The 18,696-nt window shown below is 37.6% G+C and overlaps 1 protein-coding gene across 6 annotated transcripts in view; it reads right to left on the bottom strand.

Moving 5' to 3' along the window:
• Positions 1-18,696, bottom strand: part of LOC113057752 (disks large homolog 3-like) — an 84,015-nt gene that overhangs the window by 48,036 nt on the left and 17,283 nt on the right. For 2 of the 6 annotated variants that reach the window (XM_026225255.1, XM_026225256.1), the window contains exon 1: positions 12,485-13,310. The exons of 1 other annotated variant lie outside the window; for it this stretch is intronic. In XM_026225255.1, coding sequence (XP_026081040.1) covers positions 12,485-12,844 — 360 coding nt within the window. In that variant the 5' untranslated portion in view covers positions 12,845-13,310. Of the gene's footprint in view, positions 1-12,484; positions 13,311-18,696 lie in introns of those variants that run through there. 3 more of the 6 variants (XM_026225260.1, XM_026225258.1, XM_026225259.1) reach the window with 2 other exon arrangements.

Below are 18,696 nucleotides of genomic sequence, written 5' to 3'. Positions count from 1 at the left end.
CACACACACACACACATATATATATATATATATATATATATATATATATATATATATATAAAACCCTTATTTTAAATCATGTCAAGATACTATGCAAACTGATGTACTACAATTCAATCATAACAAACACAAAATAGTGTTAAAACAATTTATTAAACTTTCAACCACAGACAACCAAGTAGGCTCACACTAAAACCCCCAAAATTGAGGCAATCAAAACTGCATAAGATTTAAGATTTGAAAGGACAGGACATTATGAAGATGGCTAGAAACTAATAATTACACCATGAAGGACTGAATTCTGTCAGTCATGAGTTAACAAGAAAAAAACAGAGATCAAATAACTCCAAAGACCAATCAAACCCAATCAGACTAAATTCTACATGTGCACCCAGGTCACTTTTTCAACTGATCTAATGTCAAACAGTCTTATTCAAGCTAACATCTCTCTACATTGTTCAAAGACTTTTTACTTGGGTTTGAGCTTTATTTAATAACTCATAACCAAAAGTAATTACATAAATGACTCTTGCTCATTACTCCATATTCTCAGTAGACGGTTTGACGAAAGAATGCTCAGAGGATGTAAATTGTATTTAGAGCTGTCAAGCAATCAGCCTTTTCAAACAATCACATGCTAGGAAGTTGATACATTCCCCGTAATTCATGTCATTAATCACCTTTCCTTTCACTGAACAGTCACAGAAAATACAAAGTGCTGCTCTTTTCAGGGATGTGTCGGGAGGTTCAAAATGTCACGGCAGCCTCACGTCCCCTGAGGTTAAAGCATTAAAAATTTGGCATGCTGTCACTGCTTCAGCGAGGGATGTTCTGTGAATGACCACACACAGTCAGCCCGACACCGATGGCAAAAATGATATTAGAGGTAAGCAGACCTCTTTTACATCATCCTCTCAGGTTCAAACGCAGGGGCTCGACATCACGAGCTCTGCAGCGATTCTGATGTGCATATGCAGTCCTTGGATTTGGCTGATTATATAATTGGAATTTTAATATGGAATATTAATCCACTGAGGGCCCACATTCAGTTTTATAAGCTGGCTGATCAGGATACTAGAGCGACTCCAGCAGCCTATTCAAAGCTCAGTGACACTCTGTGTTACACAAACGACACTCCAGTACGCCAGTTTACTAAAATAGTGCAAATACACAATATAGTGGCATTCCCAAATATTATTATGGGGGTTAATATGCAACAAGATTATCCTGCAGTGTACTAAAGAGCTTATGTAAGAGTTCATGAATGTATATGTATGCGTTTTTGTGTGTGTGGTTCAGGCTTTACCATCATTGTGGGGACACCTAAAGAATAAACCTAAAATCACCTACATGCAGCCAAGCGTCCCCACAAAAAAAATTACTTAATACATGTACTGAAACAATGTAAAATAATGCCGCAAATAATTCTAATATATATATATATATATATATATATATATATATATATATATATATATATATATATATATATATATATATATATATATATAACGTTATAATGAACAAAATGAAGAAAGAATGTTAATTTTGAGATCTGCTAAAGATTTAATTCAACAGTATGAAATAATTTATGTTTTTAAATATTTAAATTGACGACAATGTTCAATGCAGTTTTTAAGCGATCATTAAATTAAGGTAATGTAAATGTCAAATATCAATATGTAAAGTCCCTGCCATGATATAAGTAATTGCTAAATGGCTTTTGGTTTCCAAAACACAGCCAAGATAATGAACCGATGTTCTGTTTGCTAGGACATAACCATCAACTTCAACAGCTTAGTTCTTTGCCTTATGCAATTTATAATTTGACCCCAAAAGAATAGATTGTGATTTACCTAAATGTAATAAAAGCTTTTTTCAGTCAGCCATTCCTTCACCTTAACAAGGTCCTCACCTAATTTCTCCTGGATTCATTCAGCCTCAATATCTGCAACTAAAAGATCACCAGCATCAAATAAAAACATATTTTCCTCACATGCAGCCTGAATATCATTTATATATAGGCCTAACAGAAACAATAGTGGACTAAGTACGCTACCTTGCAGAACCCCATTATTCACATTAAAAAATATCTTAGTATTTTCCAACAGAAACTTTACTAAAAGAAAAGAAATTTGGCAACACAACCTCTAACAAAATCAATCCCATAGATTGCTTGTATATAGATTTTCAAATACTTATTATTTTAACATGAATAAGAATAACAATCAATCACACTACATATATCAAACAGGAATAATATAACATAAGACCTAATAGAGTACACAAAGGCGGTAGCACTTTATTTTACAGTCCTGTTCCTCATGTACATACTATGTACTTATTATAGTAATTACAATAACCATGTAATAACTAGGTACTAACCCTGAACCTACCCCTAAACCTAAACCTACCCCATGTAGTTACCTTGTGTTACCAGAACTTTCTTAGATAAATACACTGTACTTATAGTGTACTTACATGTTAGTACACGTACTGTAAAATAAAGTACAACCACAAAGGCTGTATGCCTTAAAAAACGCTTTAATGGGTGCCTACGTTTTCTCTATTTTTGTTTTGTTTTCACTCTTCTGTTTCCCGGTACAGGCACACCGTCACATGACTAATATAAAATAATAATGCTTTTTAGGTCTGCAAGACAAAAATACAGCAGAAGCATCTACTGTGTGCTTTATCATCTCTGTGTCTTGCCAACATGTCACAAGTTTCTGTGGATCTTGAAAGCAAATGTACGATATGTTAGAAACATGCATGTTAAATGCTTTAGAATTACTGCAGTCTTGTTGATCAGTTAAATTTATTATTTTCAAATGCTGTGATTTGAAATTAACCCTATAAATATCTTTCTCCAAATTTTACCAAAATTTCTCAAACTGAAGGTAATAGATCATGAAAAAAAAAAGAAAAAAAAAAAAGTTATATTTTCGATCAAGCATTTCCTTGAAAGTACATTGGCATTCAACCTACATGCATCAATGCTCTACCTTTAGCTTCTACCCAAGCTGCAAATGAATTAAGACAACCCATCCATACAAACTCAAGTCAAACACAGATGCGCTGCTTACAAACCATCTTGTATCTGCGGCCTGAGGCAGCTGGGACTCTCAGATATCAGGGATGTTCTGCATGATTTGTATCTCTCTGTGCAAGCGGATGTATGCATGTAAACCATTATTACTCCATCCAGCCGATGTCCAATGAAGCCAATGAAATGTGTTAGAAAACATAACAACTTCAACCTCTAGAGGGTAAAAGATCTGATTAAAAAAGCTGGATTGCATTAGAATGCTCTGACATGAGTCACTGTGCATGCAGCCTGAACACTCCTAATTTGTGAGCCAAATAAGACAAGGCAGAATAAACGCTGCATATGAAAAATGAATTAGTGACACTTTCTAATAACATTATTAGTGGTACTCACAAAGGAACCACAGAAGCAGCCAGTAACCCTACGTAATTAAACTTTGATGCATAACTCGTCCCACATGCTTACGCTATGGACATGAATGATGCTGCAAATCACGCAGCTTGTTAATGAGAGACGTGCTATTACTTTTCTAAGCAATCACTCTTTCAAAACAATTATCAGCCTGTTGAATGATAAAATGGATGTAAAGTGAAGCAGGATTCAAGGTTCTCTTTTTACAATATGTATTTAAAGCATTTTCTGCATATAACATATTTTGTGCATATTTTGTGCATATTCATATTCAAATCCTACAGATGACATCACACACTCAAGAAATAGTTAATTAGATAAAAGACATTTAATTAAAGGCAACATCTTCATGCTGAACTTTCAATCAAACTCAGAATATTCAGGATGAACTACAGATAAATCAAAGCTTTTTGTGGTGATTTTAAAGGTACAAGAGTGGTAGTATAATTACAGCTGATTTTTATGCACATCCTTTCAGGGAGAAACAGAGACTGACAACACTATTTGCATTACAGCAATGTGCATAAACATTCTCTGAAAAAAAAAATGCTATTTTGTAGGCTGTGAAGAAACTTTTGAGGGGAAAAGGAATGAGAACAAGAACAAAGAAAAAAGAAAAAAGAAAAAAGATGGGGAAAACACTGAAAATTGGAAATGTCCAGAAAATGGCTGAAGGGCTACTTAGATAATGCAGCAATGAGAGATGACACATAGAGCATCTCTGCATTCAAGAAACACTCTTTACTGGCAGTCTCATATGAACATTATCTGAGTGGGATGAAAATGCATTTCAATTTGCATTTCAATTCACAGTTTTTCTATTTTTAAAAGCCTCATTTGATGCAACTAAAATATTTTACTATGACAAATGAAAAAAATAGGAGCCAAATAACCATTTGAGTTGGGAAATTGCATCCATACATTTTTAATTATATTTCTGTAGAATATAAAATAAATTCAATGTGTAAAAATAAATAAATTCAATATTTCAATGTGATCTTACCCTTAAATTTAGTTTAGTGTTTCTTCCAAAACAACACAAAGTTCAACAATCAATTCAACCTTACAATTGGGCCTAAGTATGCTAAAAATAAACCAATTTTATTTTTGTCTTTTTTTACTATTATATTACTATACATTAAATCTAAACAATAATTGGGTGTATATTTAACTAGACCTTTTCACATACAGCCAGATGGTGAACGGCAAGTCTCACAACACTGCACAGAAATAATTCTCCACTTAATTCAATACGAATATTCACACGAGCATCAATTATTAAAAAGTTTATCGGGTATGAAAAAATCCTATCGAATAGTAGTGATTCATGAATCTGTTTGACTAGAACGATTTGTACACGAATGTACACAGGTCATGTTGTGCAGAACGCAATGGCCTCTACTCTAAAGATAGAATTCTTGGCATAAGGTATGTTACACTACATCCATTGAAATTAATAAAAAGCTCAGAATGTGTATAGTGTATAGCTCTGTGTATAGAATATTCTAGGTCTGCAATTGCTGTCCACTAACAAGTGAGTCCACTGAGGTAAAAGCCAAAAAGGTCTAAAATTACAAGCATTGGAAAGCTCAAAAACTGTTAAATGCACCCACAGACTCCCACAACACACAGAGAAGAGTCAGAGGCTCGTGGATCAGCACTCTCCAGTTATTGATTGTGATGCATGCAGATTCTATGATCTTGTGTGGGTGTTGTAACGCCGGCTGGCGCAAAATGCAGCCTCTGTTATTTGAAGCATCACACAGGGAGAGGGGAAGAGTAATGGCACAAAAGAGGGAATGACTGTGCAAGCTCTCTAAAAATAGGCATTAAAATTCATTGGGATGTTAGCCCTTAAACTGAAACAGCAAGCGACGCTTGTGCCGTGGCTCTTGGTGGCATGTGTACATGTCTGCCTTCGTTGTCAGTATGGTGGATGCATGCAGAACTGAATAAGATGAGTAAGCTGACCACTACTCTTCTGTTTTCTAGGACAGTCACTACTGTGATCAGCAAAAACAAAAAATGAAACAAAGCAGGTGAGTAAACAAATAAACAGCCCTCTCGACTCCCCACCCCACGTGTGGCACTGAGTGGAGCAGGGGGGCTGCGCTCCAACAGGGCCGCCAGCTGAGAGCATATGGCTGACAGGTCAATGGCCATGAGCAATACAGTCACTCACATTAACACCCACACAAACGTATTTATGTGGGGAAATATCACAATGTGTAAAGCTCACGCAGTGGGTTAGAAACATCCTGCTGCAGGTCAACGGATGACTTGAATCTTAATAACATGCTTCATTTTTGATTAAAAGATCCAAAGATTAACAGACCAGCAAATTTTTAAATGCTACAAATATCATAAACAAACTCAGGGCTTGATAATAAGAGTGGCCCGATGGCTCAGGGCGAGCCTTGGATCTCCACAAATTCCCATAAAACACAGTCAACTATCTCTTTTTAGTTTTCTCAGGCACACATCTTTACCCTTTCTTGATGTATAAAAACAACTCTAAAAGTATGCATAAATATTGCAGTGTGCCTTCTCCTCCGTTTTCTAAAGCATTTGCAGTGATTTTCTATGCGCTTCTTCATTGTTTTTTTATAGGCTGAGTACATTTTGTTTTAGGAACAGATTTTTGAAGGCTTGTGTGTGTGTGTGGGAAATATTTTTGAGCAGGATGATGGATTGCATTCAGCATCCTTGAGCCTTCTGACAACTGATCTTTAATCAGCAGTGAGAAGGCTGTGAAACAACGCACTCTAACAATCACTTACTGACCAAATGTGGTAGGTTTTTCAGCCTTGTAGATCTCTAGATCAATAACATAATGCTGTAAATGAAATGAGCTACTGTATATGATGTGGTCCTTTTCCTGTCCAGGCCAGCTGCTTCAATAGCTGCATATGTGTGTGTAGAGTAGGATACTGTGATATAGCAAGTCCTCTCAAAACAGACTGCACAGATCATATCACTGATATCTAGATCAATGAATGCACAGTGAAAGTTCTGCATGTCAAGGTAACTGCACCGTCAGCAAGTGAAAATGTTGTCATGAATATGCACAATCATGTCTGTAAAATGTCACTGAATTCAGCTCTTTCTCTCTCTCTCTCTCTCTCTCTCTCTCTCTCTCTCTCTCTCTCTCTCTCGGGCAGCATGATTTCTGGCCTTCTTGTTGCTATGGCAACACCTAAAGTTAACTGGGTACCTATGCAGTGTTGGGTAGAATCAAACACTTTCCTCCTACAAGACCATGCTTCCGTATGAAGGAAGACACTTTGAAATGTGGCAAGTCTTGGTTATCTCATTTAACAAATGTGCTATCCTATAATGCAAAAGCAAGTGACAATGTCAAGAATGGTTTTTTATCTGTCACACAAGGATGGGATTTACTTCATCTGTGTACATATCAACAATACAATTATTGACGATATTAACAACATTTAATGTAAACTATACTGTATGTTTACCTAATAATTGCAAAGTAAATTTTAGAATATTTTCAAATGAGATGCATCCAACAGAATTTACCTTACAATAAAAGAGAATATACCTTATATTAATGGGATTTACAAATATGATATTTAAGATTTGTTGAGATAAATCAAGTCTGAACACATAAGCTTGATTTCACTAGCATTTCTAAGCAACAGGTTTAAGAAAATATATACAGTATGTGCGTGTGTGTGTATGTGTGTGAAGAGTCTTCACTGAAAACAAAATATTACCAAAACAAAACAAAATTAAAAATTTTATAAAAACCAAAAATAAAGAGTACAAAATCTATATATTAATTCCTTTTTTTCTAATTTAATCTTGTAGCATTTTGTCTTCACATGTGTGGCCTCATATTAAATTCTCAGTTCTCCAGGAAGGACGTATATTGCTTTTGGTGGAAAGAAGAGTGTCTCATGGGACCAACCCTAAACTGGTCTCGTCTGGAATGGATGAGGTAAGCCTTATCTTCCTCCACAACATAACCCCCAACCCCCATCCCATTTCTTTTCTGCAACCTAAAACCCCACAATACAAATGAAAATCCAATTAGTTAAAATCTCTCACAAACCCAGCCTCCTCTCAGATACATTACTGTCTTGGTGATGTCTCAAGCTAACGAACCATCTGTAAGTGCTCACATATGCTAGTCCTGCTCCTGATTTATGACATGCATAATCAACTGAGGAACTTGGCTTACTGCTGAGATCACAAGAGCACAGCATATCACCTCTGATATAGCAGGGTGCACCATTAATGAGATGCTTTATATAAAAAAAGAAAAAAGAAAAGCTGGATATATTTCTTGCATTCTCTTGCATTGAATGCACTGTGATGCAAGGCTTCATTCTAATGAATGCAAATACTTGATCAAGATATATTGCTCAGAAATTGGCTACACTGGGCATCTGTAAGATGAACCATTAAGGCATTGTACTGCATGTAACCTTAAATGGATAAATGAGATTCTAAAGATGTGCCGTTAATCTTTTGACTGCTAGGAGCATGTTGACCTACAAGCATGTACTGTATGCACATTGTGGGTGTACAACAACATTTTAATCGAAATCATGTTACCTTAAAAAAAAAATATATATTCAGGAAATTGTTCTATCTTCAAAGATTCTTAATTTTCTGTATTGCAATTTGTAGAAAGACATACAGCTTATGGCCATGTCAAGCAGTAGTTATAATATATGTGACCCTGCACAAAACCTTAAGTCGCTGAGTTTTTTCGTACATTTCCTACTGTAAATATCTAAAAACAAAATTTCTGATTAGTAATATGCATTGTTAAGAACTTCATTTGGACAACTTTAAAGGCGATTTTCTCAATATTTAGATTTTTTGCACCCTCAAGATTACAGATTTTCAAATAGTTGTATCTTGGCCAAATATTCCCCTATCCTAACATTTAATTTCATTTCATTTAGTGATCTTACAACTAAAATTAGAATTTATAGATGTATTTATAAACATAATATATGGCAGCATATGAAAATGACACCACACTGAATCACTAACCTAAATATTTTTTTAAAGGTTTTACGGAATGCTACTAATGCAATGTGGGGGAATAAACAAATTCTACATAGGATAATAAAATGAGTAGCATTTTACGGTGTCCATATCACCAGATTACACAGTACTCAAGTTAGGACAATTACAACAGGACTAACAAAAACATGTGTCATTTACTCCAGGTAATAATTACATATTAAATGCATGTTGCTCATTAATAGTATTCACCACTTAACTCATGTAATGACGCAAGTGTAAGAGCTATTAAATATACATTTTTAATTCTTCAATTAATTTTTAATCCAATAAAATAATGCATGTAGTAGACAAGAAATATGCTATGCATTTATGATGAAAATAAATGTATTATAGTTCCCCTGCTATTTAATATGCAGCATTTAACATGATTTATTTGTTAAGTTGAATTTCTCTGGAGGACTGAGGAAGATAATGATCTATGAATCATCTATAGTAATGGTTGATCTTATGAATGAGACAACGAGAAGCTAAAACACAGCATCAATTCGCCCTTCTCTCTAATTGTAATGCAGCCAGAAGACATACTGTCACATACATTTCAACATCGCTTGCATCATCATTTCAGCCTGGTCCAAATGTTTTGCAGCTAACAGGATGGGTTAACAAAAAAAAAAAAAAACATCCTTCTTGATATGATGCAGACGCTTCATCTCTAAGATGGAGGCTGTCTCTACCGCAGCTGGGGGTATAAGGCGAGGACATCTGACGACTGAAGTCGCTCTTCAAATCAGCTCCTTCATTCCCACAGATTTCAAGTACACTTCAACATATGTGATGCACGCAGTTCCTGAGCACATGTACGCAGACAGACAGGCAACTGAGCAGGTCATGGACTGTAATTTAGTAGTTAGTCTCATCAAGAAGTTATTATTGATATAAAGAAAGTAAAAGCAGGTTAATCGATTACTTTACGAGGGTAAATGTTGTAAGGGCCATTCGTTATTTAACACTAATCATAACCATTAGATTGTGCCATAAAGCCCAAGAGAATAAAGTAATAAATTGGTGCCTGGAGACAACATGGTTCCTTCAGAAGATGCCCAGTCCTTCCGAACACACATCCCTTAATTTGACGAAGAAATGTTCTCATTCTCCTACAGCTGACCATGTCTTTTGAGACCACCCCATCCATCAACTATCTATTGAATAGCCTAATGTAGAGAATACATTTGAAATCAAATTGGGGTGCAAGCGTGGCCTAATGGTTAGAGAGTCTGTAACCCAAAGGTCATAAGTTTGAGTCTCAGTAATGTGGATTGTAGGTGGGGGGAGTGAATGTACAGTGCCCTTCAGCAAGGCACCGGACCCCCAACTGCCTGCACTTGGATGGGTTAAATGCAGAGCACAAATTCTGAATATGGGACACCATACTTGTCGACACGTCGTGTCACTTTAAAATAAACCCTGTTATTAATTATTGTGCATGATTGCACATTATTTAAAAGAAAAAAAAATGCTTGTTTCTCTAACATTTTAAACCACTCTTGCGTAACTGTCACTTTTAACAATCCAGTCAAATTCAGATGAATAAAATTAATTATAGATGGACAAAAACAAGACTTTTCCTACATTTTTTCTCATTCTGTATCCAGTTTCACTTAGAAATATGACATTACATTACTATTACTTTTCCTACATAATTGTTAACAAAAAATATTGGTAAAATATATATTTGGGAGTCTTAGACTATAGTCTTTCCAATGATATATAGTTTGTCAAGATAAGATTAGATTTGATTGTAATATAGTATAGTCAACGTAGGCGTCCCGTATTCGGGACGGGGTGACAGTTAACAGGTTAAAGGCAATCAGTGTTATTTTTTAACATTTAAATACATTTTTCAAAAACACAGGCAGTGCTATTAAAGGTTAAAAACTAAAAACTGCAGTGCTTTCAACATTATTTAGCATTGTTTAGGGGAAGAATCTGTATGGTTTCCAAATGGTAGATGTTAGAAGCCATTATTTTCTGGTTGGTGATGCTGGTGGTGCAGAAACTACACACACTTCACCATTAAAGCACAACATAGAGCTGAAGCGATGGGGTGATGCAATTTGGCCACAATTACACTGCGTGAAAACTGATCTTTTGATTTGCCACAAAACAAATGAAAATCTTCTACATAATTTCACCCGCAATGAATATTTTGTTCTCTGCAGATATGAATGTGTGCATATATTATACGCACTCGGAGTGCTAATTGTGGCCTCACAGAAAGTAGGGGGCAAATGCTAGCACACAAATCCACAGCTTCTCTCTCAAAAGCGTATCCAACAACTGCCTTCTCTTATGTAACCCACTCTGTTTCCTCAACCCGCATGTCTTTATTGGCGGATTTCTCTCTTTTCCACACTGGCACTTTCACCTCTATTGCCACCACTTTCCAGAGCCGTTTTGATGATTGTCAATCCTCTCCCCCCGCAATGAGGTACATTTTCCCCCATTCTTACTGCTCAACCCTCATTCTAAGCTGAAATTCATTCAAATTTACCCCAGAAGCGATAGCCTTCGCAAATTAAACACATCCACGAGGCCTTCAAAGATAACCAAATCCTCTTTAATAATCTTGACAGACAACAATTTGGCAAGAAGAGGAGAAACCAGCAGGTTGATCCATGGTCTCCTCCTCACATACAGGAAGCTTTAATAGCGTCATTGTCCTATATACCTCTGTTAAACAATTTCTTTCTCATTAATTAAACATACACTCCATCAATATGCCATAGGGGTGCTCGTGCCAATCAGGTGCACTGGAGAAGATACATACTGATTTTTTTCATCTCTCTAGTTGCCATACATCAAAAGAGAAGGAAATTATTCCAGAAACAGAGAATAAACAGGAAATGTCACATCTTAAGGGTTCATTTATTCGGTTTACAGCAAATGCTGCCAAGACCAAATGCATAATTCATGATTAAAACAAAAGCGAATGAGTGAAAAACCACACTGATTTTGACTGATGCCTCTCCCATCCTCTGAACGGAGGCAGAATTAGTCAGCTCCTTGCTCACGCCTTCCCTCCCTGTGCTTGGTGAAATTTCACCCTCGCTGCCACCGAGATCTCACCCTCCATTTTCTCTGCGTCTCTGCTGCTCTCTCTGCGTTCTCTCCCCCTCAGCCATGCACAAATACCAATAAAAGCCTGTTCACTCTCATGCACCCCCACACCGTAGAGATGCACACACACTAAAGGCATAGAACATGTATGCATGCTTGTTCTCACATGACAGCCTGCTTCCTCCATTTTATACATTCAGTGCAACCCTTCCCCCACCCCTGCTGCCACTTACACACATACACCTCACTTAATTACAGCTTCTGCTGCCTGGTTTGGCTTGAATATTAGGTTAAAATGTAGCCAGAACATGGTGTGTACATTATATTTCAGAAGACACCTCACCTCTGGCTGTATCTCAATCAGTGACTAGAACAACATACTGGAAATTAATAAGAAATGCACACACACAGATCCATAAAACATCCACCTTTTCACCTCACAAATCTAGAACCCATTACTTGCTGAACATTAGATTTGATCATGTATTTGGCCTGGTCAGCTGTGCTGGCAGATCACTGCCATCCTTGAATTAAATTGGCGGAGCTACATGCACTTGTTGCGTGGTTACAGCGGCCCTGTCAATCCTTGTCAGATGAGAGTTTAGATGTAAGTATGTACGTAGGGGATTGATGAAACCATAAAGCACTGATGGAGCAGTAAATACTTGAAGATTAAACTCCTTCTCAGCAAGAATCAATCTTGACGAGCATGCTGTAAGATTACAGCACATGCAGTATGAAAGGATCAACACTGGATGAATCCCTTAAAAAATGATGCATCTTCTTGTAGCTACAGGGGAGCTTTCTGATTCTGTTCAGTTTCAACCTAGCAACCACATTTACACCAACTGCCCACCACCTGCTGCCTACTCTCAATCCCCCCAGCAGCACAGAAATGGCATTTACCTGGTCGTACCAGTCCCGGTTGGAACAGGTGCACTCGGGCCACCATCCTCCTTGCCCTCCTGAGTTATTACCATTCACCTTGGGGCCACACTTGGAATGGCTCTTAGGGTTGGGACCTCCAGGACCCCCAGCTGACATCATTTTCCCTTTACTTCTTCCCAATGTACCCCCTCCACCCATTCCCCCTCCTCCGCCCGAGGTTTGGGGTGGTAAGGTCTGGCCACCTCCATAGCCAGCCGGGTATCCGTAGGGTTCGGGCTGCCAGTCCCCATATGCCGGGGCGTCCATCCTGCGCAGGGCGGCCATGCGGGTCACTTCATAGCATTCTGGGCACTTGCAGCAGTGGTGATGTTTGTGCATGCTGGCTAGTTCACACGGTGCGGCACTCTCTGTCTCTTTCTATCTCACTGCTGCTGCTGCTGCCTGCTCAGATCAAACGCAGCGCGCAGTGCAGCTCTTCTCACGAACGGCAGCACGAACGGCAGGAATCTTCACAAACCCTGTTATCCTCCTCTTTGTTCCTCCCGATCGAGAAAAAGATGAGATGAGGAGGTTGCAACAGGGCGATGAAAAATAGAAAAAGCTTGGTAGTCTTCCTCAGGTCGATGCAAAACGCTTGGAAAAATAATGCAGAAAATAGTGTGTATGATCTCGGAATCAGAGACCAGCCCCGATGGTCGAGTTCTCTTCTTGCTTCTGTTGGTTCACAGTGATACGTAAATAAATTCATAGATATATATTTGTTTGTTTATATATGTATATATTTACACACACACAAATACATATAAAAATATTGATATAAACAGACCAGCACAAATACAGTTATATACAGGTATATATGTATACATATATATTTCTATAAATATTGATATGCGTGTGTACAAATATATTAATATATATATATAGTCCTAAATATATATATATATATATATATATATAAACAATTTCTATATATAGCAATGATATCCGTGATCAAATCTTCCTCTGTATGTCTCTGCTTGCCAGATTTGTTCCTTCTCCGTTTCCTCCTGCTTTGGGAAGCGTTTTCTTGCCTTCTTTCTGTCACTCTTTTCCCAGCCTGCAGAGAAGAGCTGAGCACTGGATTGACTCTCAGCCTGCTTGCCCTAGATGTGGATTATACGGAGGGATGCAAGCAAGCAAGAGAGAGGGAGGGAGATGGAGAGGGAGAGAGAGAGAGATAGAGAGAGAGAGAGAGGGAGATGCATAGCAGCATCCCTCCAGCACCTCAGCCCTGACAGCCACAGCCAATCAACTCACAGCACACCCATCAGCAGCAGCACCAACACAGGACTGACTGCTTCAGTGACTGCTCTTAAAGGGCCAGCGCACCTGAAAATCAGGCAGCACACAGAGCCCGAATGGAGACGAATGAAGTGTGCTATTCAGCTCCATGGCTTCATTGTAAGAAAGACTGAAGACCTACCTTGAGGGTTTATACGGAAAACAGAAGGGGCTGATGGATGACCATGTTTTAATCTATTTGTCTACTGGGTTCATTTGTGAAGTTATTTCAGGATAAACTAAACCATACAATTTAGACACCACAAACTAGCTTGAAAAAATGTAAAATGCTTGATGATAAAATTCCAAGAAAAAGTGCGTCTTTAATGTGCAGTGATTCAGTTGTTATACTATTAAAAGTACAATTATTCTCTGTGGCTGGTTTAAAGTGCCCCATTATGCCATTTCGAATATTGTTTTTCATGCAATGTGTAATGTAGCTGAATGTGGATGTAAACAATCTGCAAAGTTGCAAAGCTAAAAGTGCACAATAAATAAAGTTATTGTATCGCAAAAGATAGAATTGACTCTGAACAGCCTAAACAGGTCTTCAGTAATTCAAATCCCATTTCCGTGATTTGCTTTAGTTCATTCATCCTACATGAAAAATCTGTGTAGAGATAATGTTTAAATCTTGTAGAACCACTGTCCTTGCAAGTTCAGCCAAAGTGTTATAATAGCAAGTAAGATATAACTTTTCTTTACACATACAGTATAACATTGGAGTGGCTTTTTTTAATGATAGTATTTTAGACAGTTTTCTATTATTTGAGCATTAGACATGGGAAAAAAACTCCCCATTATCTCATTTTACTAAAAAGGTGCATAAAATAACACTTTATTTCAACATTGTCTCTTCCCATATCCAGTCCTGTGAAAAACATGATAGGAAGTGTAAAACTTATTTTGAGGTACTTCATTCAAACAATTTCTTTCACAATGAAAACACAGAGTTTACCAAAAAAGTAACCATTTCAAGTCAGTTTAATAAGATGCAGTCATGTTTGAATGACAAACCTGATACATGGTGTTAGGTCAAAATGAATGAAGTGAACAGCATCCAAAATTTTGTTTTTTGAATGAACACGGGATTCGAAAACGCTTGTTAGATGGTTCAGCACCCAATTTATTTGGACCAGCTGCTCCACTGAATCACAACCTGTAAGTTTGATAAATAATAGATATTTACATTTTATATGAAGCATTCAAAATACAGAACTATGGTGATGGGCACTGTACGTGGTAGACCAATCACAACAGACTAGCCCATCTGACCAATCAGAGCAGAGTAGGCTAACAGAAAGGCTCAGTAAAGTAAGAAATAATCAATGTAGAAATGTATTCATCAAATTAACTGCATCATTTGGAGGAAGTTGCACAATTACAGGCTTGAGTTGCACAATTTCTTGTTATTTATTTTCATTGAGGGAAGACATTGCTGAATTTAAAGACATCTGTAGATGTAAATCTGCATACCTAAAAGGAATATTTCCGCAGCACTAAAAATCCATGTTAATTTGATAACAAGTGACCCAAGCGACTATCCTACTGAGGGCTTTGATGGGATTAAACTGAAATGCCATAATTTTGTAGCTGAATCTAAACAGATGTTGGCCTGTTAGACTGTTATACTATTACAAATATACTAGAGCATAAACATTAGAAACCAACTGAGTGTTTACTGATGTGAGTATATGCATGCATGAACATTTATATGTGTGTTTCTCTGTTTATGCATGTGTGAATTCACTTGTTTTTGTGGCTGAGTCAGTTCTAATAGGCATTGCACACTATTTTATTCCGACCCCACCAGGAGGCACAAACAGCAGGCTCAGCCACACTTAATTATATGCAACGGTAACTCACATCATTACCACAATTTACTATTCCGGCAAACTTACTGATTTCCAGGAGGAAGGCCAATCAGAGATATGAATGGTGCCAGTATCACAAAAAAACAATGCCAATGCAAACAGGGAGTGTACAGGTGGTGTTTGGTGGCTGAAAAATGGCAATGCAAGCATATTCATCACAGCACACATGACTGGGCTCATGCTATGACCACCCTGTTCCCTCTGCTCCCATTGTGTATACAGCACCTTCTCAAAAAGGATGCAAACTTCCATGGTCTTCACAGAGGTAACTAGCCAAAGATAAGAGGAAAGGGGAAGTCAGGGAAGCAGAGCGTGCTTATGTGGCTTTTCTAGTACCTCTCGGAAAAAATGCTGCTCCTAAAAGAATTACATAATATCAAACCTTTAAAAAAGTCAAAATTAGCTAGAGTATCAGTTCACAGAAATGTTTACAGAAAAATGAAAAACAAGATGCTCATGTTATTCAAATCAGGACCTTGCACCGCATGTGCTGCCAAAATAGCTTATAGTTTAAAGGGGTCATATAATGCGATTTACATTTTTCCTTTCTCTTTGGAGTGTTACAAGTTCTTGGTGCATAATGAAGATCTGTAAAGTTGCAAAGACTAAAGTCTCAAATCCAAAGAGATATTCTTTATCTAAGTCAAGACTGCCACGCCCCCTAAAACGGCTCATTCAAACATGTCTACGTCACTATGTGGAAATATTTGCATAATGCCGCCCAAATGTTCACAAAAAGAAAGAAGCTGTGGTTTCAGTAACCGCAGTTAGTGTTGAAACAGCCATGTCAGGGAGATGCTGTGTGTATCTAGGCAAAAGCACTTTATTTGGCCTTCAGACAGTAGATGTATTTAGGAAACTTTAGGTTGCTAACAACAGAACAGCAACACATTTTATGGACGATTGTTTCGTGAACCTAGGAGAGGATGTCATTCTAAATTTACTACGACAATCTGGCGCTTCTGACTCAGCTACTGTAAATATGTTTTGTTATTATTTTAAGTATTTTCTATTGACTGTTCAAATGCGAAGTTTTGCGTGTCGTGTGTGTGTGCGGGCGCATGCACATGTCTGTGTGTGTATGTGAAGGGGGGGGGGTCACACAGTGGAGTCAGCTGTCTTTACCTTGGTTTGTGGACTGTAAACACATACAAGCTTCATCACTGTGTCTGCCATGCGACTGTTCCCCTTTCGGGCTTGAACTGATGGTAAAACTAAGGAAATTATTAACATTTTACTCTTAAAATTTATTTTGAAAGATGAAGCTCGCAATTATGGAAAGGCGTTACATTTTCGAAGAGTGCTTGCGGTGTCCAGCCAATCACAATGCACTGGGTCAGTTGGCCAATCAGAGCAGACTACGCTTGTCAGGAGGAACTTTGTAGAAAACAATGCGTTTGAGAGAGGCGGGGCATAGAGGACCTACAATAATGTACAGTATTTGAAAATTTTGTCTTTTTTGAACATTAAAGCATGTCAACATATTCTGTTACACCAAATACACAAATAATGATATTTTAAAAAGCATCATTTGACCCCTTTAATGCATGTAAAGGGGCCATGAGTTGCAAGTAACTATTAAGCACCTCTTAAATGTCATCTAAGATAATTACATATGAAAATTTTAATCCAGCGCAAAACCAAGTAGAAATGCTATAAATATTATTTAATTTAAAGCTTGTGCAGCATGTTTTATTATGGCTCAAATATGCATACAAAACTCTATTCATTTCTGTCTGCAGCCTTATTCTTTCTTGCAAATGACTACATAGAGGCAAACTGTGTGATGAGAGAGACAGATGCATTCTTCCAGGCTGAATGAAGAAAAGTACCACAGATGGACAGTTAAAAAAGAGATAATTTACGAATGCACCTTGTATCTGCTTGACGGGTTAGATTGCTCTTTGACTAAGAAAAAAAAATCAGAGTATTCATAGTTTAAATATATATTTGCAAATATTATAGGTTGTATTCCTCTTCTCACTGCACATCTCAGTAAATAGGCTCTGGGAGAATTCCTGTAGAATGAAAACCAACCTCTGGCTCACTCTTGAGAAACTGGAAGGGAGCCCATTGTTAATTTATGAAATAATTGAGAATGATTGTGTTATGGTTTTACAAAGGGGTTTAGATTCTACTTCATGACACACAGCTTATCTCATATCTGTCAGCCTCATTTTCAGTTTCTGCATTCCCACATTACATAAATCCCCCCAGCCGGACTCACAACCCCCACATACTCTCGCACATCGAAGGTATCTATAGAAAATTTCTGGAATTTCTGTACATTCTCATAGCAGCCCATGTGACTGCACTCTTGTCACGTGACAGGATGTATGTCCATATAAGGCAAGACACAGGCATTCTTAAAGGGGCAGTAACATTCTTGAGGGTTTCCTTTGAATGAACTGCAGAGAATTCCTGTAGCAAAAACATGCAGAGCAGCCTATGAATGACTGATTATAGTCAGGAGAATTTCTTAGTTAATAGGTTACATAAACATGATACAATAATTATTAATGCTAACATAAATGGAAACACATTTTGAATTGCAATGAATGTGCATGGCTTTGAAGCACTGCTGCAAGGCCAAGAAAGAGTTTTGGGTTTTCACCTAAACACTCGTAACTCATTGAGTCGTTGCTCCTCCACATTGCCAACAATAAACTAAAGTGCCTGTGAAGGCTGTGACTCCTATTAATAGGCCTGGTGACAGAAAACAGCTGCTGCACCAAACACCGCACATCCGACTGACAGCGTAATGATAAGGGAAATGAGAGAAAGAGAGTGAGAGGAAAAGAGAGAAAGGAATATGAGATGCTTGTAAAATGACTGGAGAACTGAGAGATCTTGAAGAGAAAAAGGGTCTGATAAGGGCCACGCACACTGTGAGAGTGACAGCTGCATTTAAATGCAGGAATGAATCCCTAAATTATCATTCTCTGAGGCTATGTTCACAGAAGCAGTGTTTGGGACTGACAACAGTGTTGAATTGTCCAGTTCACACAATAGAAGTGGATTGAAAAAATGTATGTA

This window comes from Carassius auratus, chromosome 39, assembly GCF_003368295.1.
Source record: "Carassius auratus strain Wakin chromosome 39, ASM336829v1, whole genome shotgun sequence".
Lineage (NCBI taxonomy): Eukaryota > Metazoa > Chordata > Actinopteri > Cypriniformes > Cyprinidae > Carassius > Carassius auratus.
This window is presented reverse-complemented; position numbering and strand designations above follow the sequence as displayed.